This window comes from Tupaia chinensis, unplaced genomic scaffold, assembly GCF_000334495.1.
Source record: "Tupaia chinensis unplaced genomic scaffold, TupChi_1.0 Scaffold144806_1, whole genome shotgun sequence".
NCBI classification, from domain to species: Eukaryota; Metazoa; Chordata; class Mammalia; order Scandentia; family Tupaiidae; genus Tupaia; species Tupaia belangeri.
In genome coordinates this window covers 2701954-2726433 of record NW_006204667.1, presented here as the reverse complement: position 1 = coordinate 2726433, position 24480 = coordinate 2701954, and the positions used below count along the sequence as shown (strand labels likewise).

The 24480-nt window shown below is 40.4% G+C and overlaps 1 protein-coding gene across 3 annotated transcripts in view; it reads left to right on the top strand.

Annotated features, from left to right (window-relative positions):
• The window catches only part of SRFBP1 (serum response factor binding protein 1), an 89033-nt gene that overhangs the window by 55705 nt on the left and 8848 nt on the right, over nt 1–24480 (top strand). For all 3 annotated transcript variants that reach the window (XM_006167484.3, XM_027767856.1, XM_027767855.1), the window contains 3 exons: nt 18212–18293; nt 19684–20380; nt 21510–21547. In XM_006167484.3, coding sequence (XP_006167546.1) covers nt 18212–18293; nt 19684–20380; nt 21510–21547 — 817 coding nt within the window. The remainder of the gene's footprint in view (nt 1–18211; nt 18294–19683; nt 20381–21509; nt 21548–24480) is intronic.

Genomic DNA, 24480 nt, shown 5'->3' with positions numbered 1-24480 from the left:
TTTCCCTACCCTGATGTCTCCCAGAGTTTCCCCAGTGTTTTCCGAGAGCAGTTTTATAGTTTGAGGTCTTAGGTTTAGATCTTTAATCCACCTGGCTTTGATTTTGTCAATGGCGAGAGGTCGGGGTTCAGATTCATCTTTCTGCAGGTGGCTATTTCTAACTTTTCCTCTTTGTCTCTCTGGCGAGCACATGCACCCTGTGACAAAAACCTTAATTTTTTTTTTGTTTTAGCTCATACTGATAAGCATTGCATATTAAACAGATTAAAAAAAGAAGAAAAAAAAAAACCTGCTACTGTGAGGGGTTAAGTTAGGACCAGCAATAAAGAAACAACTGCCCCTTGATTTCTGAAAAGCACTGCTAAAGGCAGTACCGAAAATGAAGAAGATAATCTGATCCACTAAGTGTTCATATTCTAGAAAAACAGTTGATGCTCTTATCTTTGTTAACAGTAGGGTTTCTAAGAAAAGATTTGAAAATTTATTTTCTCAGCTCTAGTGGAGGAGTGTTGGAGAAAATTATATCACCATTCTACAGAGTAGGAAATTAAATCTCAGATTAGCTTGTCCAAAATAATACCGCTAGCATGTTAACCAAGCCAGTATGTAAGTCCATACCTTCTGAAGGTGAGGTAGGCTTCTAATTTTATTCTTACACGTGTGGAATTTTGTCTGAGCACTGTTGAACTACTGTCTTTTCTCCTTTGTGTATTCTTGATACCCTTGTCAAAATCAGTTGACTGTAAATAAATGAATTTCTTTCTGGACTCTGTATGGTACTTCTCTATGTATTTGTCATTATGTCAGTACCATGCTGTTCTAATTCTATGACTATAGTATATTTGAAAGTAAGGCAGTGTATTGTAATATATTTTGAAATCAGATATTGCAATGCCTCCAGCTTTGTTTTGTTTTGTTTGGGTTTTTTATTTTATTTTATTTTATTTTTGGCTCAAGATTGCTACATGGGATGCTTTTTCTAAAAACTCTTACTTTCGTTGATCATTTTTTATTTTTCCTATATTTCTATTTTATTTATTTCGGCTCTGATCTTTATTTCCTTATTCCTGCTAACTTTGGGCCTACTTTGTTCTTGTTTTGTAATTCCTTAGGTTTCATGCTAGATCTTTTATTTGAGATCTTTCTTTTTTGAGATAGATGTTTACTGCTTTAAACTTGCTTCTTAGAATTTTTTTTGCTGTATCCTATAAAGTTGAGTATGTTATGTTTCCATATTTGTTAAGTCTCAAGGTACTTTTTTGTTTTCTTCTTAATTTCTTCATTGACCCACTGGTTGTTTAGGAGCACATTGTTTAATTTCCATGTGTTAATTTTTCAAACCTTTGGTTGTGATCCCTAATTTTCCATCATTGTTGTCAAAAAAATAATTTGATAAGATTTTAGTTTTCTTAGATTTGTTAAGACTTGTTCTGTGTATGCCCGGATCCTGTATCTGCAGGAGCCAGCCTTGGAGTGCAGGGTCTGGTCAAGAGAAGGTGATGTAAAACTGCCCTTCCTGTCCTCTTTAGTGCTTCTGTGAGTCAGCCAGGTGCTGTGATCTCTCAGTTTCCTTCGCTCTTGTAAAGCTGTTTTTGTGGGTAGATGGTTTTTTGAACCAATGTTTCTGTGGAAGAAATAGTGCTAGACAGTCCTATTTTGCCATCTTGCTGACATCTGTTCCTAAAAACATGCCCAGTCATGTCTTTTAGGGCACTAACATCCTCAGGCTTATTCCTAAAAGTGGAGCTGCTTGGTTATGGAATACAGTAGTTCGCTTTTATTCGCAGTTTTGCTTTTTGTGATTTCAACTGCTTGCGTGGCCTGGAATTATTAAATGGAAAATTCCTGAACTGACAATTCATAAATTTTAAATTGTGTATTATTCGAAATACTTGATGAACTCTCATGCCATTCCACTGACATGTGAATCATCATTTGTCCAGCGTATCTATGCTGTATGTGATATCGTGACATGTCATCATTTTGTTCGCCCATATGTATATCCTCTTTCGTGAAACACCTGTTCTCTTTTCCCCAGTCTTTTGTTGGTTTGTTTCCTTAATGATTTGTAAGAGTTCTTTATACTTTCTTATGCGAGCTCTTTATGAGATTGAAAATCAGCTGTTTTCGTTTTTGTCTTCCATTTACTCTGCTAATGAAGTCTGCTTTTTTTTTGAGAGAGAGGTTTTTGCTATAGATCACCCCCCAGGGGGGATGGCCACACTGAGGTCCCTTCTCCTCCGTTCTCCTCTAGGGATCTTGGGCACGCACGCACACACACCCGACGTGAGTTTTAAGCCACTGGGTCCAGGACACGAACCGCAGTCGACTACATGGAAGTCCAGTGACATAGCCATTACACTAACTGCTGGTCCCAACTAATGAAGTCTTTTTATGGAGAAAAAAAATTGTCATTTTCCTTAGTCTATCCCATTTTGGTAAGCAGTATTCTCTTTTTTACCTGCTGTGATTTGAATGTTCCTACTAAAACTTGTGTTGAAACTTAATGCCATGGTAACGATCTTAAGAGGTGCTCCTTTTAAGAGGTGATCAGACTATGAAGACAGTGCCCTCATAAATGGATTGAGGCTGTTATCTTGAGGTGTCTTAGTTATTGTCAGAGCAAGCTAGTTATTAAAGGGGAGGTTAAGGCAGCTGGATCCCTCTTGGCCGATTACGTGGTTTGAGTTCCAGACCTAGTGGCTTGAAAAATATGCCAGAAGTGTATGCATACATGCCTAAATCCCAAGAAGAGAATGGAGCAGGGATTTTGACATGGCCATCCCCCCCAACCCCCCCATGGGGTGCAGAGGAGGGGTCTCACTTTCTCTTTCTGTTTCTGGTGACCATACATTCCCTATGGCAAAAATCTGCCTGGGTTTGGGGTGGGGGATGGGGGAAATCTCTAGAGGAGAGTGGAGAAGAAGGAATTATAACATTGTCACTCCCCCTTAGGGGATGATGTCTCTTTCTGTCTCTCTCTCTCTCTTCAGCAAGAGCATATACCCTATAGCAGACTAAAATAAAAAGGGGCAGGGGGTTTGGAGTAGCTCTGCTTTCTGTCTTGCACTCTGACTTCTGTCTTCTGCTATTCTACAATGGGATGATGTCCTCGCCATTGCCACACTCTTGAGCTTCCTGGCCTTGAGAACTATGAGCCAAGTAAATTTGTCTTTGTAAATTATCCTTGTTTCAGGTATTTTGTTGTATCAACTGACTATGCATGACTAAATCTATCCCTGTTTTTCAGATATCTGTCTATTTTTATCCGTTATTGTGTTTTATGTCACATAATTCCTTTTTGAAACCAGCAAATGGAAACTGATGAAGATGTTATGTCAGGCCATCAGAAAAGTTATGATGTACTTTTTTACGTTTTTCTGTGCAAAAATGTGTCATGACTTTTCCAATGCAATGACCCAATATTGTTAGACTCACAGAAACATTCCATTCTTTCAAGTGAATGGATGATGGGTCAGTAGATGTATGCCTAGTTCTCAGTAAACTTTTTAAGTAGGTAGCCAAAAAATGGTTAAAATGAGCATCCGTATGTACTTCTCTCTGTAGTGTGAAAGTGACTAAAAGGATTGCCTTAGCTATTCCTTGTCCTGTTACTATTCTTTTTTAAAATTTTTTTAAAAACTGTATACAGTTTGACAAAATAAATTTCAGCTGCAATACTACATTTTCACAAAAGATTTTAAACATTCTGCATACTAGTCAGACCTTTTAGACAAAGTGCTCTTTTGATGACAGATAAATTAACAAATACACACTGTTGTGAACTGTTTCAGACAGTATTAAAGGTTTCGATTTCTTTTTCTCTTATAAACAAAAGTTTATCATTTATAATTTTTGTTTCATTTTTTTTTATGTCACACCCACCATCCACCACCCACTCTCTACCATCCCTTTTCCCTCCTTACTGTTGCTAGCATCAACAGCGATCTTCTCCACCATCACATCTTCAGCTTTCTCAACCTCTGCCACAAAGTGCAGACACTCAGTTCAGATTGAGTGAGGATATACAATGTGTATATTTTTAAGTCTGGCTCCCTATGCTCAACAGACCTTTTATATTCATCTATCTTAAGTAGAACGATAGGATTTCATTGTTTCTTACAGCTGTATAATATTCTACAGTATATATATGCCACCGTTTTCAACCCAATTATCAGTTTTTAGATACATAGGTTTGTTCCATGTTTTAGCAGTTATAAATAATGCTGCAGTAAACATGGATGTGCATATGTCTTTCTGATGGAGTGTTTTCTTGTCCTTTGAGTAGATACCAAGAAGTGGTGACTGGGTCATAGGGAAGTCCTATTTGTAGGTTTTTGAGAAATCTCCATGTAGTTTCCCAGAAAGGTTGGACTAATTTACATTCCTGCCAACAGTGTAAAAGAGTTCCCTTTTCACCACAGCCTCACCAACACTTATTGATGTTTTTATGATCCTAGCCATTCTAACTGATGTTAAATGATACCTCATTGTGATTGTGTGTGTGTGCGTGTGTGTGTGTGTGTGTGTGTGTGTGTGTGTGTAAGAGATTTTTGCTATAGGGTGTGGGTCTGCTCTCCAGAGAGACAGAGAAAGTACAAAATCACCCAGCCAGGGAGATGGCCATGCCACAATCCCTTCTCCTCCATTTTCCCCTCAAGATTTTGGGCATGCATGCACACATGCACAGCATGAATTTCAGGCTTCTGGTTCTAGGACTCGAACTCCAGATGGCCATTGGGAAATCCAGTGCCTTAACCATTATGCCACCAATGGGCCCCACCAGCGTTGTAGTTTTAATTTTCATTTCCCTTATGATGATTGACTTTGAACATTTTTTCACATGACTTTTGGGCTATTTGTAAGTCTTCCTTGGAGAATTGTCTGTTTGATTCATTCACCCATTTTTTAATTGGATTATTTCCTTTTTAATGGGTGAGCTAGCTACTTAGATATCAACCCCTTATCTAAGGGATAATTTGGAAATATTTATCTCATCCCAAGGGTTATCTTTTCACTTCAGTTACAGTTTCTTTTTCTGTGAGAAAGCTTTTAAACTTGATGTAATCCCACTTGTCTATTTTAGGGACTATTGCCTATGCTTTAGGAGTATTTCTTAAGAAATCTTTGCTTATTCCAGTGTCTTCAGAAGTTTCCCCTATGTTTTCTACCAGTAGTTTGGTGGTTAGAGTTTTTATATTAAAGTCTTTGATCTATTTTGAATTAATTCAGGTTAATGGTGGCAGATAGGGGTCCAGTTTCATTTTTCTGCAGATGAATATCCAATTCTCCCAACACTATTTGCCAAAGAGACTTTTCTTTTCTCCACTGCATTGTCTTTTTTGATATAAAAATCAGTTGACTATATGATTTGAAGTTTATTTCTGGATTCTTTATTCTGTTTCATTGATCCATGTATCTGTTTTTGTGCCAGTACCATACTATTTTGTAGTATACTTTAAAATGTCTCTCTCTGCTCAAATTAAAGTAAGCAAATGAATAAATAAAAATATTTTGTAGTATATTTTAAAATCATAATGTACTTTAAAATCGGTAGTAAGATGCCTCCTAGTTTATTACTTTGATACAGTATTGCCTTGGTAATATGAGATCTTTTTTGATTCCAAAGTTTATAATTGTTTTTTCTATTTCTGTGAAGCATGTCTCAGGTGATTGGATTGGGATTGCATCAAATATGTAGATTAATTTGGGTGGGACTGCCATCTTGATTATATTAATTCTTCCAATCCAGGAGCTTGGAGTGTCCTTCCTTTTTTTTTGCAATATCATATTCAATTTCTTTTTACACTTTTTTAAAGTTTTCCTCATAAAAGTCTTTTATTTCTTTGGTTAGAGTTATTCCTAGGTATTTTATTTGTTTTGTAGCTGTTTTAAATGGGATTGCTTCTTACAGTTCCATCTCAGTCTGTACATTATTTTTGTATTTAAAAAGCTATAGGTTTTTGGGAACCAGCAGTTAGCGTAATGGCTATGTCACTGGACTCCCACGTAGTCGACCGCGGTTTGTGTCCCGGACCCGGTGGCTTAAAATTCACGCCGGGCACGTGTGCGTGCGTGCCCAAGATCCCGAGAGGAGAATGGAGGAGAAGGGATTGCGGCGTGACCATCCCCCCTGGGGGGTGATTTCTCGCTTTCTGTCTCTATGTCTCTCTCTGTCTGTCTGGCGAGCGCACGCGCCCTACAGTGAAAATCTCTCCAAAGAAAAAAAAAGCTATAGGCTTTTATAGATTGATTTTGTATACCTTCAACTTTACTGAATTTATTTATCATGTCTAGAAGTGTGTTTATAGATTTAGGATTTTCTAGGCATATAATCATATCATCTGCAAATAGGACAGTTTAACTTTTTTTCTTATCTGAATGCCTTTCTTTTTTTTTTAATTTCCCCCAGAGGTTTTTGCTGTAGGCCGTGTGCGCTCACCAGTGAGACAGAAAATGAGAAATCATCCCCCCGGGGGGATGGCCACGCTGCAGTCCCTTCTCTTCCATTCTCCTCTCGGGATCTTGGGCTTGCACGCACACATACATGTGCCCAGCATGAGTTTAAGCCACCAGGTCCAGGACTCAAACCGTGGTTGATTACATGGGAGTCCAGCGACATAGCCATTGTGCTAACTGTTGGTCCCCTGAATGCCCTTTATCTTAGCCTCTTGTCTGATTGCATTGCTAAGATTTCCAGCCGTATGTTAAAGAGAAGTGGGGAGAATGGTCAACCTGGGCTTGTTTCAGTTTTTAATAGGAAAGCTTTTAGCTTTTTGCTATTAAACATGATGCTCACAGTAGGTCTGTCATATAGCATTTATTAGGTTGAGAAATGTACCCTCTACCCCAATTTTCCTGAGAGTCGTGATCATGAAGGGAGGTTGTATTTTATCAAATGCTTTTTCTGCATCTATAGATATTATCATATGATTTTTCTTTCTATTAATGTGGTGTATTACAGTTACTGTTTTATGTATGGTGAACCATTCTTACATCCCTGGGATAAAGCCTACTTAATCATGGTGTATAATGTTCTTGATATGTTATTGGATTTGGTTTGCTCTTATCTTGTTGAAAATTTTGATACCAATTAGTCATCAGGAATATTGCTCTGTAGTTTTCTTTTTGTTGTTATGTTCTTTTCTGGTTTTGGTATCAAAGTCCATTTACTACTATCCTTTCAAGTAAGCCAAGTCTATGAAGTGGTCCATGATCTACTGTAATAAGAATTATCAGCAGTGATAATTTTCAGTCTTTCAAGGGAGGATATACGAGGCCAAATTTGTCTTTGGAACTTTTCTTTCTTTTTTTTAATTATTTATTTATTTTTATTAATTCACTTATTTTAATTTAACCAGAGAGAAACAGAGAGAGAAAGTGAGAAAGCAAGCCAGCAGGTCCAAGCTCAAACAGTGATTAGCTACATGGAAGTGTCCAGACCCTGAACCACCATGCCACCTGCTGGTCCCCTGGAACTTTTGCTTTCTATATGTGCTCAACTTTCACTTTTTACTTATAGAAATTAGATGTCAGCATGGAGCACCCCATCATGACCTCTTCAGCTATTCTGTAATTCTTCGCTGACATTCAGCTCCATCCTTCCCTTCTATCCTTCTCCCCCCTTAACACTACTACTGATAGCAAATTATATCCACATACCCATAAAATAGTATGTTTCCGTCCATTTCATTGCTAATGGTAGAAAGTAGCTGAACCTGAGTGACTTACGAAAATAAACATTTTTCTCATCTTAGGTGGAGGTCTAAATCCAGCAGCCCCCCTCAGATGGGGTCCTTCTGGCTGCATCAAATGTGGCAGAGAACAGGAGAGCGGTCTGTGTTTCATGTGTCTCTCTCTCCCATTCTCATTCTAAATAAATCTACCAGGACTCAATCATGAGGACCCTACAGTAATCACTGCAAGTTGGATCAAGTTGTTACCCTCTTAACCCTGTTAACACTGTCTCAACACATAAATTGTCAGGGGACATATCCTGACAGACTATAGCATATTTAATTATGTTATGTTTCTGTTGAAAATTTGTTTGAAAATTATTTTCTATTCTTTTAATTTTCCCTAGCATTCATCTATTTCTGTTACATTATTGATTCCCTATGGTATTCTAGTATTAAAAGGGCAGATTTAAAAAACATTTTCTTAGGGAAGGAAGATTCATCTTGGCCTCTGCTTGTGTATAATTCATTATAAGTACATGGAGTTCGTCATTTACCATTTTTCATTTCTATTTTGTTTCTATGAAGTTGTTCTTTTGTTGACTAAAGGACAGACCCATTCTATGCTATGGGACCGATACATTTAGAGATTGCTCCACTCCTGGACTTAGGACCCAAGAAAGGATGTAATTGGGACTTAATATAAGTTTTCCTTGTTTTTATTTGGTTTTAAGTTTATTTATTCATTCATTTATTTATTTACTAATTATTTACTTATTTATTCATTCATCCATTCATTCATTCCTAGAGAGAGAGAGACAGGAAGACAGGCACACTGAACAGGGTTATCATGCCGTGATCTACCTCGGCCTTAGCCAGCCCAGTTCATGTGCCCGGTGTGGACAGAGAGACTTCAAGGTGCACACCTGGGGCCTTCCTGTGCAGGTCCAGCTTCCTGTGCAGGTCCAGCACCTGGTGGACCCCGATGCAGGTTATAACTGAGGATAAACACCATTCTCTAAAAGCAGTACCAATGACTCAGGGAAAATAGAGCATCTGTGGCTTCCCCCTCCTTTACCACAAGGGAAATAATAGTAGCTAAACAGCCCTACCACAGAGCTGCTGCTTTCTTCTGTTGATGGGGAAGTGGTTAGCTTCCACGGTTAAAGTGTCTATTAACATTTAAATGATGAACTTTATCATTTATGCTTATTTACCTTGCCTCACAGTAATGTCTGTGTATAATACTTTACATGCATGTGTAGCAAATAAAATTTGGCATTGGCCTTATTTAATTTTCACACGAAACTATTCATATGTAAAGTTTTTAGTGTGCTTGTTTTTTAATAATGAATTATTTCATGTTATATAAAATATGGACAGAATATAGGTTCTCTCCTGTGGAAAATGCTTTATTTATCTATTTTCAGCATTTAATTTTAAAATCTTCCTTGAGTTTACATATGATACTATGGTTGAGACTTGGAAATGTTTTGTCACTTCCTAAATATCCATATTTAGTTTCCCGTAGTTCTTCAGATCCACCTGAATGGACTGTCTTTTATGACCTTACACAATGTTTAGCTTTATTTTAAAGTTTGTTTGTTTAGTTCCTCTATGAGAGAGACAGAGAGGTTACCCTACCTGAATCCCATGCCACGATCCAACCCCCATTTCAGCAGGCCTGGACTGACTATGGCGCTGTAGGTCTACACCCAGCATGTCCGAGGAGGTCCAATTGCATTATAGCTGTGCCACCAGCTAGCCCTGGGTGCTTTTTAATAACTACAGATATGAATGTATTGGTATGATGATGGATATCTTCAGGCAGAATCTGAAGTTGAAATTAAGTCTGAGTTAAAAGTGCTGCAACCAGTGTTCTACCTCCACCAGTTCATTAAGAGTCAGTGTGTTTTAGGCAGCATTTCAAAGGTTAGCCCTGCATGTAAGATACCTTTTCATTTTTAGACTCCTGTTTATACTCAGAAGTATATCCTCAAGATTCTTTTAAAAATTGAACACCAAATGTTTTTGTGTTCACAAAAAATAGCCATGGGCCAAAATAAAATTTTTCCGCTAAAAAGTGAGGTGTTTTCCCTTTTTTATTTAATTTATTTGAAATGGAAGAAACTGGAGGTGTGTGAAAACCACAGTTTCCTGAGAATTTTCCATGGCAAACATTGTGTCACCTTTAAATAAGGCAAGCTGTGATTTCCGTCATACCTCTCAGTGTTACGAAGACTTTCTCATACAGGTGTAAAGAGTGTCCATAGGCTATGCCATAGCCTTTTGAGCTTCAAAGTAGATTGATTTCAATTTAAGAAGTATAACTGTTTATGTTTCGTTTATGATATTTTCTGTCTCAACTGTGAAGTTTATTATATTCTGCCTTGAATTAGTTATTTGCGTGTTTATCTTTGTTAGCTTTTTTAATTAGAATAAATCGTGAGCCTCAAAGGATTGGTGTATCTGGCAGGCAATACCTTTACATAAACGAGGGCTCAGTAAATATAATTCGAGGAGGAAGGAAATGAGGAAGGAGGATGTTGGAAGGGAAATGGGAAGAAAAGGAATGGAAACCTCCTGGCAGGGGCTGCCCTGCCCCAGCGTGTGAGGTCCTGCACTTAACCCAGTGCCCACACAAGAGGCAGGCATTATCTAAGTGCAGCAGAGACTCAGAACACTGCCAGATAAGCCTCACCCCACTTGCTCCACCGGCCACGTCCTAATGTTTATATTTTATTTCTCCTCAAAAAGATTTAAAGTGACCTTTACACAATGTAAAAAAGCACCCAGAACTGGGTCACAAAATAGGAATTATCTCAGATCGTTTAAAAGCAGTCCAGACTGAATTCACAAACCTGATTTTGAATGTGGACTTGGTCCTGAGTAATCTTGAAATTAAGTCTGGAGTCCTAGTCTAGTTGATATTAAGTCTTTAGTCTATATCCCCTTTAGCTCTTATTAAAATTTGAATTTTCTAAGTGAAATGAAGAATTTTCATTATGAAAATTCTTCACAATAAAATTGAAGGAAAACAAAATAAAAATTGCTTTCCTGAACTAGCCATGGTGGTGCAGTTGGTGGCATACTGATTCTGCAGTACTGGAAGCCTTGTGGCTAACTGCAGGTTCAAGTCCCAGATCAGCTTTAAACACACCAGGAACACACACCCAAGATCCTAACAAGCTGAAGTGCTGGGAGAGGGTTTGCGGTATGACCAGACCCTGTTGTACCTGTCTTTCTCCCTCCTCTCTCGAAAGAAAGAAAGTTTTTTAAAGTACAAATTGTTTTCGTAAGAACAAAGTTAAAACTTCAAATGTTGAATTTGACTTTTACTAGGGAAGAGTTTTAAAGGTGTATTTAAGTAATGGCTATAGTTATAAAACTGACATTTTTAGCTAAGGCTTTTAGTTAAGTGAACCAAACACTTTAAGAAGTGCATATTTAACATTTTTTATTGACCTTTTAAGAATGGAAAATTAAAGGGCTAGCAGGTGGCGTGGTGGTTAAGGCGCTGGACTCCCCTCATATATGGCCACCTACGGTTCGAGTCCCAGACCCAGTGTGCCTTGCTTGCGTGTTCTCTCTCTCTCTCTCTCTCAAATACACTTGTCCTATAGCAAGTTTAAAAAATAATAATAATTTTTTTTAAAAGCATGGAAAATAAAATTGTTAGTATTTATATAGCAAATAACTAATATATATGTATATATCAATAATAGTCTTTATAGTTTTTCCCCCATTAAAATTTTTTTCTGCTCCCAAAATTATAAGCAACTCAGATTTAAAATTTCAGATCAGTAAGCCATCAAGGACAAATGTGAATTAATTAAAAATGGCTAGCAGCTAAATATAGAGAATTTTGAAGGATCAGATGTATTCTAAGGGGATATATATATATATATATATATATATATACACACACACACACACAGATACATGCACACACACACGCATACACACACAAAACTGGTACAATGCATGCTGGTGTTTATGAGTGTCTTGCTGAAATGATTATCAGTTTTGTCAAGGCCACCATTCTCATAACTAATTTATTATACTATAGTAATTACAATTAGTACTTAAGCCATTGACTTGTGCCTTTTCCTTGTAGGTTGACAATTTGGGATATACTTCTAGAAAGTGATTGGTAACACTCAGTTGTGAACTCACCCTGTGTAAAAGATTCCTATTTATTAGCAAAGGGAAAACTCAAGTTTCTAGGGGGTTGGTTTTTTGTTTTGTTTTTGCTAGAGAGTGTATGTATGTGTTTGCTAGACAGACACACAGAGACAGAGGTAGAGGAGAAAGCACCCTTCATGGGGCATGGTCATGGTGCATCCCCTTCTCCATCTGTCTCCGTTAGGGATTTTGAGCATGCACACACATGCCCGGCATGTTTCTTAAGCAGCTGAGCCAGGACTTGCACCTTGTGGCCTGCCGTGTGTGATCTGGCTGCCTTCACCACTGGGCCACAGAGCCAACCTAGGTTTCTGCACTTCGGCTGGTACTGTCATGTCATGGGCTTAGTGACTTCAGCAGGTTACTTCTCATTTCTGGCTTTTGTTTTTTTCTCATTTCTATATTGTTTGATTTGGGAAATCAACAGTCTAATAATAATTTTAGCCACCTTAAAAATCATTACTACGTCCAGTAAAAGTGACAGAGCCCATCCTATCAGTGTGTAGATTTACTTAGTGAAAAAATTACGTTTCATGCACCATCTCCCACTCAGCAAGATGTGTATAGTTCATGTACCATCCCCCACTCAGCAAGATTTTTATGCTGTATCTTTAATTTTTTTCCCTTTCTTAAGTACTTTGTTAAGTATTGTTAACTGCAGCATTTATTCAGTATACAGGAGTAGTTAATTACCTGAGATGTCTGACCGTGGTGTTGGGTAGCCAGCTCCATCGAAATTTCTCCTTTATAAAAATTAGAAGTACTAGGCTAGCCTGTGGCACAGTGGTTAAAGTACTGGCGCCCACATGGCCGACTCTGGTTGAGTCAGACCTAGAGGCTTGAGAAACACGTTGGATGTGAGTCTGGTGTGGCCGGCTGCCCTGAGGGGTCATTTCTCACTTTCCCTCTCTCTCTGTCCTTCCCTCATGAGCACATGTGCCCTATGGCAAAATCTGAAACAAACTTAGAAGTAGTAACTACGTTTTGAAATGATCTTTACAGATAGCCGTTATGGTGAAAAGTTGATAGGACATAGACCTACAAGACAACATTCTTGTTCAAAACATCCCCAGCTAAATGAATAAGAACCCAAAAAGCCATTTATTTTCAACCCATTGTTCTGAAACAGCTTTGTATTCTTACCTAGGAAGCAGTGTTTATCTTAGCCACTGTGGAGGACATGGCTGCTGCCTGAATACTAACTGGATTTGCATTCATTGCTGCTCAGAATTTCCCCAGAGACACAGTGTGTTCTCTGCTGTGGAGTGACTATAGGATGTCAAATGCCCACACCTCGTCCTTCCCTGAGCAAGCCACATTCTCATCGAATGCTCGCTGCCCAACTAGGAAGCATAAATTGTGCTTTGAATCTTCCTTAAAAGTACTACCATTATCAGCAAAGTTCTTGTTAGTGGATTATATTATACGGTTCTTATTTGCCGATAGCACTAACGGTTTTCCTTAGACAGGTTGCATGTCATTACAGAACCCGAAGCTGTGGTGTCCATGAATTCGACATGTGTGCTCCATGTTCTGTGCCCGGCTATGCCGTAGACCCAGGCTTCTCTGTCCCTCCCCGAGCTCATGGCCATTCACGTTGCTGCAAAACTGCAGGTGGACAGCTGCAACCCACGTGCTGCCTCAGGGAGATGATAGCGCCACGGTGGTCCTTGATTTAGTCTCGCTCATTAGCTTGTGTGTCCCCCAGATAAGCCCAGCTCCCAGAAATGGTGCATAAACAGTTAAGGGCCAGCCGGTGGTGTGGTGTGTGGAGGCCGCTGGATCCCACGTGGCCAAGTTCACAGTTTGAGGCCTGGACCCTGTGATCAAAAATACACTGAGCATGTGTGTGTGTGTGTGTGTGTATGTGTGTGTGTGTGTGTGTGTGTGTGTGTGTGTGGCCAAAATCCCAAAACTTGATAAAGGAGACAAAGGAGGAGGGATTGTGGTGTGGCCTTCCTCCCAGGGTGCTTTCTCACTTTCTCTTTCTCTCTCCTCTGCACATGCCCTCTAGCAAATAAAAAAAAATGTAAAAAAGGCATACACAATACAGTTAAAGACATCTATAACAAAGACTTATATAGCATATCAGAAGATATATGCTACATTAATTCATAATTGTAGATTTGTAAATCTTACTCTATAGCTGTATGAGTTTAATGGAATTTATTGAAACCAGATTGTTAAATCAGTTACTCTGGGGTATCTTTAAGGCAGAGAAATAGCTTTGCTAAATAAATTTAATGATAAAATGATTCTTGACAGAATAGTATTTATCCAGAGTCAACACTGGACATGCAAGCATTTGTTACCACTGCTCTTCTGAAATTATAACTAAGATGGAAAGATTTAACTAGCGCTGGGAGATAAACACCCAGTTTAGCATAGAATGTAGCAAGTTGTCAAGGCAGGGATTTGGGAACAAAGGTTTTTTTTGAATAATTGTGTAATGAATACATTTTAGTTAAATCTATTTAGAAGTCTCAGAATTTCTGGGACCAGCAGTTAGCATAATGGCTATGTCACTGGACTCCCACGTAGTCAACCGTGGTTTGAGTCCCGGACCTGGCAGCTTAAACTCACGCTGGGCACATGTGCGTGCGTGCCCAAGATCCCCCGAGAGGAGAATGGAGGAGAAGGGATTATGGTGTGGCCATCCCTCATGGGGAGTGATTTCTTGCTTTCTGTTTCTGGTGAGTGCACGCCCCAATAACGAAAATTCCCCCTCGCCCCCCCCCAAAAAAGAGATAAACAGCTACTCCTTGGAGTATCTTCTTTTCTCTTGTAACCTGAAAGGCAGTTCCTGGGCAGTGTGTCACACTTATTAGGACAGTTTTGTTTTGTTTTGATTTCTGTTACTGTTCTTATATATAAACCTTCAGAGATGAACGCTAGCAGTTACAGCACACTGCATTTCCACTGACCACAAAGTATATCTACTAAGCCGGAATCTCCAGTCATGCCACTGCTCTGGAAACGCCTCGTTAGTACACTCATTGTTAGACTTTGGCAACAGTAGTCTGTGATGTTGGTATTTTATCTTAAACTTTTGACCTCATGACTCCACTGAACCGTAGTTTTCTTTCTACTTGATTTTTTTTGTGTCCCTCCCCCCCCCCCCCAAGGATTTTATTCTGTGCCCCCCCCCCAAGGATTCTACTGTGTGTAATGTAGAGCGGGTATGAGTTTTTATGTAGTCACATGGTAAGTATTTTGGGCTTTGTAATACATACAGACCTCAGGCCAGCAAGTGACATGGTGGTTAGAGGCACCTGGAACATACATGAGCGATGACACAGTTCAAGTCCTGGACCCAGTGGCCTGAGACTCACGCCTTGTGTGTGGGCATGTGTGCCCAAAATCCCAAGAGGAAAATGGAGGAGAAGGGATTGCAGCATGGCAGGGGGGACACTTTCTCACTTTCTCTCTGTATCTCTGTCTCTTCCTAGATGAGACATATATCCTATAACAAACTGGGGAAAAAAAATTAATTAAAAAACAAAAGACATGGGACCAGCAGGTGGCATAGTGGTTATGGCTCGGGACTGCCATATGGTCAGTGACAGTTTGAGTCCCAGACCCAGCAGCTTGAAAATCACTAGACATGTGTGCATCTGTGCCCAAAATCACAGGAGGATAATGGAGAAGGGATTGCAGCAGGGCCATCCCCCCTCAGAGAGGATTTCTCGATTTCCCTCTGAATGGCTTTCTCTGTTTCCCTCCAGTGAATGCACCCTATGGCTAAAACCTTTAAAAGGGGGGGAAAAAAGGGACATGCAAATCTCTGTCCCAGCTACTTGTCCCTGCCACTGTGGTGTGAATGCAGTCATTGGCCACACGTAAATGGATGGTTTGGGCTGTGTTTTAATAAATCTTTATTGTTTAATTTGCCAGAGGGCACATGCACGTGGAGAGAGACAGAGAGAAAAAAGTGGGGGTTAGTGAGAAAGCATCTCCATGGGGGATAGTCACACCGCAATCCCTTTTCTTCCCTCTCCCTTTTAAGATTTTGGGCTTGCGTCCACATTTCCCCGGGATATTTTTCAAGCCACTGGGCCTGGGGCTCAAACAGCATGAGCAGCCATGTGAGATCCAGCAACCTTAACCTTCACCTACCAGTTGACCAGTTGGCCCACCTTAAACCTTGATTTAAACTTTAAGCAAACAAACAAATAGAAAAACACAAATAGACTGGAACTAGCCTATGAGCCAATTTGCCAATTTCTTACTTTGAAAATCAAGTACTGCTATAAGGCATGTGTGTGCGTGTGTGTGTGTGTGTGTGTGTGTGTGTGTGCATGTGCGTGCGTGAGTGAATGTAGCAGTCCTCTGTAATTTGTTGCACTGTTCTGAACTTCAGCTCGTTCTTACAGAACATAGTTCATCGACATGTTTGTATTAGTCCCATACTGTCTTTTCCACTTAATTACTAGCTGTTGGCCTCCTGCTGTAATAGATAAGAGATTTAGACCTCTTTTCTCCACTCTCAGTCATAAATGTACCTTCCTTATCCCTCCACCTCATGTTTATGGGTCAGATTTAGATGAGATAAACGTGTAGTAATTCGGAGTCGGGTAGTGAATGTAATGTTTACTTTCCTGCGTGATACTTGTTTGCTGTAGTTTATAATTGTTGCATTTGTTTTCGCCATACCCTAGTGTAGCACCAGACTCCTCATCGTCAACAGACCACGTAATCCTTCTTTCTTCTTTGCAAGTTGCTGACAACATGTTTATACTTCTCAGAGAGAACGAGGTTGGGAGGAGAGTGAGAAAGCACCCCCATTGGGAATGGTTAGCTTGCAGTCTCTTCTCCACTGCCCCCTCGTGTCAGGATTTCAGACAGGAGCACACACACGCCCCGTATGTATGTCCAGGACTCAAACTGCTCCATCGGCCACGAGGGATCCGGCTGCCCTAACCACCACACCACAGACTGATCCCACACCACGCATTCTAAACCTTTTGCCTCTGCTGCCTCGTCCTGGAGAATGCCTATGCCCTGTGTCTTCTGTTTCTTGTGCCCCAAGCCTGTCTCATTCTTGGTATCCCTTATTTTCGTGGAGCCAGTGTTTTCTTGGGCATGAAGACACCAGGGATCCATAAACCTTTTTTTAAAAACCTTACATGTCAAACTGTTTTTCTTTTTCCTTAGGTTGGAAATCATTTTCCTTCAGAATTTTTGGAGCATTAGCTACTCTGTTATAATGCTGTCAAATCTGAAATTCCTTCTCTTTATTTTCCACTTTTGTTCTTAAAAGCTTTGAAGTTCCACTATTCTGATGTAACTCTATTTTCATATATTTTTTTGAATATTTTTAGTCTGAAAAATCGTGTTCTTTATTGGAGTTTCTGTGCTCTAGCTTTATGCTTTCCGTAAAACTCATGCCAGTATGTTTGACCCACGCCTTCAGCAGGCAACTTGTCAGTGCATGGCTGGAGATGCCAGCAGTCCACTCCCTCCCTACATGCTCTGAATCTCTGAGGTAGATGAAATGGATCAGCAAATATGTATTGCATCAGGAAACTCAGCGATTTAACATTATACTTTGTGATCTACAAGTAAATGACGTTTCTTAGAGAAGGCCAGATAAGTCTAAAAGTCAGATTCCAGGTGTATTCATTTCCTAAGGTTCCTCTAACAGATTACCATGAGAGGTTTACATCTGCAGTCACTCTCAGAGTTCAGGAGCCTAGAAGTCTGCAGTTAAGGTGTCAGTAGGGCCTTGCTTCCTCAGAACACTCCAGAAGATAATTTTTCCTTGCCTTTCCACTCCTTGGCTTAAGATAGGATAATGCCAGTCTTTGCCTCAGCCTTCTTATCGTAGTCATCTTCCTTCCATGTATCCAGGGAGAAAGGACTTGGGATGGAATGGGCTAAGTGAGTTTAAAGAACAGATGGGAAACAGCATGATCTGAGCACTGTGGCTCCTCTGAGCAGGGTTGCAGGAGAGCGAGATGCAGAGGAGAGTGGCCAGGTACGGGCTTCCTGCAGTGGTCCATGAGAGCAGAAGTGCTGACTGGAGCCAGGCATCATTGGGTCCATATCGTATATGGCACCTAGCCCAGTTCTCTCACGTGGTCCCACCCAGCCCAGTTCTGAAAATAGTAGGTATCCAAAGAATATTTATTGATGAATGACTTGAAAATTTTAGTTGTTCCAACGCAGTTAGTATTTTTGTCAACAAGATCTTTATCTTTAACATAGCTTATACACATAATTTATCTATTGAGAATACTAACAAAATCTGTTCCCTAATTCTAATTTTTAAAAACTAATACATTATATTTTATTCTCTCCTAATGGTGCTAAGTTATTTTTATTCCCGTGTTTATTTTTTCAATTTTCAGCCAGATTCTACCGCAGCTGAAAGAGCAATCGCCAGACTAGCCACACATCCTCGTCTAAAGAAAAAAACAGATGCACTAAAAGGTGTGAGTCAAATGGTTTTCTATGAGGGTCTTCAAAAAGGTCACCAAAAATGCATATTATGAAAACCTGCATGGATTTAAAAATGTATTTGCACCAAAACAAATCCACACTTTAACTCCATTTGCCATGAATTTATTGATTGAAATGATAAATGTAGGTTTCTTTGAAATGTGAGGAGGTGCCTGAAAATATGGAAGGTGTCTGATACCTGCACTCCATAGCCTGGGGATTAAGGGAGCCAGATCCCACAGAGCTGATCACAGGGTTTAAATCTCAGTCCTGACAGTTTGAAAAACACGCTGGTGCCTGTGCCCGAAACCCTGACATCTTGGAGAAGTGGAGGAGACGGGGTCGTAGCGTGACCACACCTCTGGGGGAGGAGGGACTTTCTCACTCTCCTTTTTATCTTTCTCTCTGGTAAGCACATACATTCTCTGGCAATTTTTTTTTTAAAAAAGTGATGACTGGGACCAACAGATGGCATAATGGCTACATCGTTGGACTGCCATGTAGTCAACAGTGGTTTAAGGCCTGGACCCTGTGGCTTAAACTCATGCTGTCACGTGTGCATACATGCCCAAGATCCTGAAAGGAGAATGGAGGAGAAGGGATTGTGGCATGGCCATCCCCTTGGGGGATTTCACTTTCTCTCTCTCTTTCTGGCAAGTGTATGTGCCCTATAGCAAAAAAAAAAAAAACTCAAAAAATAACTAAATAAAAAGTGATGGCTAAAGAAAATGTAATTTTTCCCTCTAAATATATTAATGGATGTCGCATATAATATGTATTTTATACACACTACAAACACAATGAAGCTGAGCACAACTCATTTTTAAAATATTGGTATACTTTGATTTTGACACATAGTCACATAATTTTCACTTATGCATGCGTATCATAAAATATATTTACAAAATTCAATGCTTTTTAGGCCAGTCCCATAGTCCGATGGTTAAGGGAGCCAGATCCAACATGGCCAACTCTGGTTTGAATCCCAGCCCGGAGGCTTGGAAAACATACCTGGCACGTGCGTGTGCCTGCCCCACATCCCAACAGGAGAAGAAATGGAGAAGAAGAGACTATACCCCAATGGAGGGCACTTTCTCCCTCTCACTCTTCCTGTCTCCCTTTTTCTCTGGCAAGCATCCATGCCCTCTGGCAATTAAAAAATAATAAAATGAAAAAACAAAAAAATACAGAACTAAATATTTTTGTTCACAGATTAGATATTTCCTTTTATGTCTGAAAGCACATTTATAATATTCGGTGCATTATTACTACAGAAATAAAAATCCCCATTTTACATATTTATATTCTGACATCTTTAATGTTCTTCATAACTCCAGTACATGAAGAAAGAATAATTTTTTAAAATTTGTTTGTTTCATAGCTGCCGTCCAAGCCTTTAAAGATGCAAGGCAGAATGCTCCTGAAGTCGAGTCATTAAAGAATACTTCAGAAGAAAATCGTCCTAAGGCTGCTTTGTGTTCAAGTGATGGAGCAAGTAAATCCCAGCATGAAGGAGCTGTTGTCAGTGACCACAAAGTGAAAGAAGTCAAAGTACCGGCAAAGAAACCAATAAACAGTCCAAAAGAAAAAGTGGCCAAGATGGCACGTGACCCCCATTCACCATCAGAGTCTTCAGAAAAGGATTCTGTAGTGCCCCCTGAACCCCAAAAGACACCTGAAACACCTTCTAACACCAACATGAAAACATCAAGTCAGACCAAAAAAAAGGAGTCTGGTAGCTCGTTTGACGATAACAGTGACAGTGAAGAAGAAGCACATGAAGAGAAGGAGTATTTTGATGATAGCACAGAAGAAAGGTTTTACAAGCAGTCTTCCATGTCTGAGGACAGTGACAGTGGCGATGACTTCTTCATTGGAAAAGTCAGACGGACACGAAAGAAGGAAAGTAGTGACCATTCTGCAGCTAAGGAACAAAAAGCCCTCCAGAAAGTGTTACCCAAAGAAGAGACACACGGAGCCCTTTGGGATACAAGAAATGACAAAAGCAAGTCAACAGAAGCCAGGAAGTTAGAATCAGTGTTTTTCCACTCCTTAGCTGGGTCTAAAAGCTCTAGAAGGTATGAATATTTTCCTATTATGAAATAATTATTAGCCCTTAGGGGATTTTTTTTTTTTGAAGATAGAAAATTCCTGCATATCCTAAAAATGAGAAAAAAATAATCCTATTTTTGTGCAACTTGTTTATTTTTAGGCTTGAGCCTCTCCAACTTTATAGTTTCCACTATATACAAATATTACTGATCATCTCCCAAACTTGCCGTTACAAAGCCACACTTTTCCTCATTTGCAAATAAGATCCTGGAGGGGCTAGCAGTGGCATAGTGGTTAAGACGCTGCACTCCCATGTAGTCAACCACTACAGTCGACCCGGCAGCTTTAAACTTACACCTGGTGCCTGTGCGTGCACACTCAAAATTCCAAGAGGAAAGAATGGAGAAGAGATTGCAGTGTGGCCATCCTCCCATGGGGGCGGTTTCTCACTTCTATCTCTGTCTCTCTTGTGAGTACATGCACCCTGTAGCAAAAATCGCTCTTAAAAAAAAATAAAAAAGAGAAAGAAAGAAAATAACATACTGGTATTCCTTCCCCTCTTCACAAAATATAAATCTTCATTTTTGTTACACGCAACTCATTCTTCATGAAAAGACTTTTGAACTATTTTTTTATCCTGATGGTTTCCAAGTGTAGAGATAAGATAACCCATATTTCATTTGAGAGCAGAAGCTCTGGGGCTAGCAAATGGCACAATGGTTACATCGCTGGGCTCCCATGTAGTTGCCCGTGGCTTGAGTCCTGAACCCAGCAGCTTAAAACTCATAACAGGCACATACACGTGCATGCATACCCAAAATCCCGAGAGGAGAATGAAGGAAAAGAGATTACAGTGTTGCTGTCCCCCTGGGGGGCAATTTCTTAATTTCTGTCTCCAGTGAACACATAAGCCCTATAGCAAAAAAATCTCTCTCTCAAAAAAAAGAGAGGAGTCCTTCTAAGATTGGTGAGAGGAAGACTCCTTTGTGTCTATAGAAATACTGGAGTTTAACAAGCCTTTGGTGTGTTTGAAACATGCCTATTGCTGGTGGGATGAGGGAGCATGAGTTTTATTATCCTTTAATTATGTTTTCTTCTTAAGATCAGGAGGTTTATTTATACATTAAAATCATAATGGTGTTTTTCTTCTTTTAGAGATCACAGAGAACAAGCTCCAAAAAACAAAGCTCTGGGTATGTATGAAGGACTGTCTGACCTCCACATGCAGCTGAGCATTGCTTTTCTAAAGTGGAAGGGGGGGGGAACCAGCAGTTAGCGTAATGGCTATGTCACTGGACTCCCACGTAGTCGACCGCGGTTCGTGTCCCGGACCCGGTGGCTTAAAACTCACGCCGGGCGCATGTGCGTGCGTGCCCAAGATCCCGAGAGGAGAATGGAGGAGAAGGGATTGCGGCGTGACCATCCCCCCTGGGGGGTGATTTCTCGCTTTCTGTCTCTATGTCTCTCTCTGTCTGTCTGGCGAGCACACGCGCCCTACAATGAAAATCTCTCAAAAAAAAAAAAAAAAAAAAGTAAAGTGGAAGGGGGCACAATTTATGTATCTATGCATTTGTTGTGATTTTCAAGCCCTAGGTTCAGGACTCGAATCAGGGTCAGCCATGTAGGAATCCAGCACCTCAACCCCAAAATTATGGTTACTTAGTAGACTGAATGGGTTATATGCCACAGACATAGAAACTGCAGAATTACTTGTTTTGTTTTGGTTTTGGTTTTATTTTCGTCCTGCTAGTGGAAAGATAGATACAGAGTTTATCAGGAAAAATGAACATTTCTTAAGTCACCTTGAATGAACACATTCTTTAAGTAAATTACTGTACATCTTAATCATTCAGTATTATGCCCCTAACCATTCAGTAACAAGTATGTGATTTTGTGGATTAAGGGTAAAGTCAGTATTCATGTTAATTTATATTAAATCACAATTCATTCTATTTGAGTTGGCTGACTTCTTACAGTCCCAGACTTTCACTTGCTTCCATATAATAAAAATGTATGCAATTTGCACATAGAAGGGAATCCAGTACATGGAGAATTGTATAGGTTTTTATGAGCCAGGCCCCAAAAGGATAGAAATCCGTTCTACTCACATTGCCTAGAATTCAGTCCCATGACCCCATCTAGCCATGACGAAGCTACAAAATGCATGTATCTTGTAGGAGGGTGAGTGAATTTCCTTGAACATCTCATTTTGCCATGGCCTCTTTTGATCACCAGATGCCTGTTTCACACTCCCCCACACGTAGAGCACACAGCTCTTCCCAGGGAAACCAGCCCTGAGTTGCATCCAGTCACTGCACCCCACTCGGAGTCCAGGATCGCCAGGTGCCGACGCAGTGCTCTCCAGAGGACTGTGGGAGTGGCTCCTCAACCTTACATGACCTTCATACTAAAAATAAGCTGTCCGGGCCAGCAGATGGCGTGGTGGTTAAGGCACTGGACTCCCACATGACTGGCTGCAATTCAGGGCCCAGGATTGTGGCTTGAAAATCACTCCAGGCACGTTAGTGTGTCACATACGCCCTAAGTCCCAGGAGGAGAGTGGAGGAGGGATTACAGCATGGCCCTCCCCTGGAGGGTGATTTCTCACTTCTCCTTTCACTGTCTCTGTGTCTCTGTCCTGTGGCAAAAACAAACAAACAAAAAAACTAAAGTAGCTGTCTGCCTCAGTGCAGAGCAGTGACAGAGTGCCCACAGTAAGAACTCTCGGTCATTATTAAGGGAACATTGGAAAGTACACGACTGGCCTCACACCTGAAGTTCTGCTGAGCAAAGAGGAGAGCACTGAGAGGAACTTCTTACCCAAGGTTCTCCGTGGTCCTGACTGACTTCTTAGGAAGGTCTTGTTCCATGGTCACATCTGAAGTGGGGATTTAACATTTGGTGTTTATCCCAAGTTACCAGTACACATACCTGGTCTGGAAGATTGTGGTCCAGCAGTCAGAGAGTTTATTCCAGCCCAGGCTTGTGATTTCTGTCTCTGTATACTTTGTCCAAAACTTAGTTGATTTCTGATCTCCCTCTTTCCATAGATGTATCTGTTAGCTTACAGCCACAATGAAAATTCTTACCGGTTTGGATGGGAAGACCTACCTTTAATCTTACTTCTAGTCTAGGGCTGAGTCTCTTTGAGTCTTTGTTGTTTAAAACCTCTCTCAGACTTACAGCTTAGTGTTCGGGGGCCAAAGCCTTTTCTGTGCTGAAGTTCTGAATTTCTAGATTCTTCCCTTCAAACAGTGAAATACTCCTTTCCTGAGCTCTTCTGTTTTCCTCGAGTGCATTATCAAAGACCGCAGCTGTCTCCTGATCTGTTTATTCTGTCCAGCGCCTTCCTCTGGTGCTGGAAACTCCATAGGCCTGGGCCTGCTACCAGGTTATCACTGACAGTGATTATTTTACCTGGTTCTTTAGCAGGCAGATCACCCCCCCATCTCGGTTTTCCATGTGCTTACCACCTATCTCCTAAATGGTAAGCCAGTGCCAGTTGATTGGCTGTGTGCCTCTTCAAAGTACCTACTACAGTGTTAGCTTTGTTGGCTTCCTGCCATACCATAACTGCCTGACCTTAGCGGTCTCTCAACCATCTCTCTGCTCCTTGTGACCCCAGCCATTACATGCCTCTGGCCTCCTAGATCCCAGGAGTTCTCTGCTTTTCACTGAGGACAAATAATGGGGCCAGCAGATGGTGTGGTGGTTGGGGCACTGGATCCCCACATGGCCAGCTGCAGTTCAAGTCTCTGACCTAACACCTTGCTTTTTCACTTTCTCTCTCCCTTTCTCTCTCTCTGGTGAGCATGTATGTCTTACAGCAAATTAAAACATAAAAATTATGAATAACATTAAATGAAAAATTCTTTTAAAAAAGAGAGAAATAATGGAGGATCGGGTGTGGTGGTGCCTGCCCTATGGCAAAAAACAATGGAGGCTGGAGGATCGCAACACGGAGTCCATCTCTCTCTCTCTCTCTCTCTCTCTCTCTCCCAATATGTACAACTTTTTTTTTTTAATAAAAAAGAAATATGGAGGGTTGATTGAGATTTTTGTGGTCTAGGCATTTTGCTCACATTTCATTGACCCTAACTCAGTTTTGTAACTTTACCTAACTGCA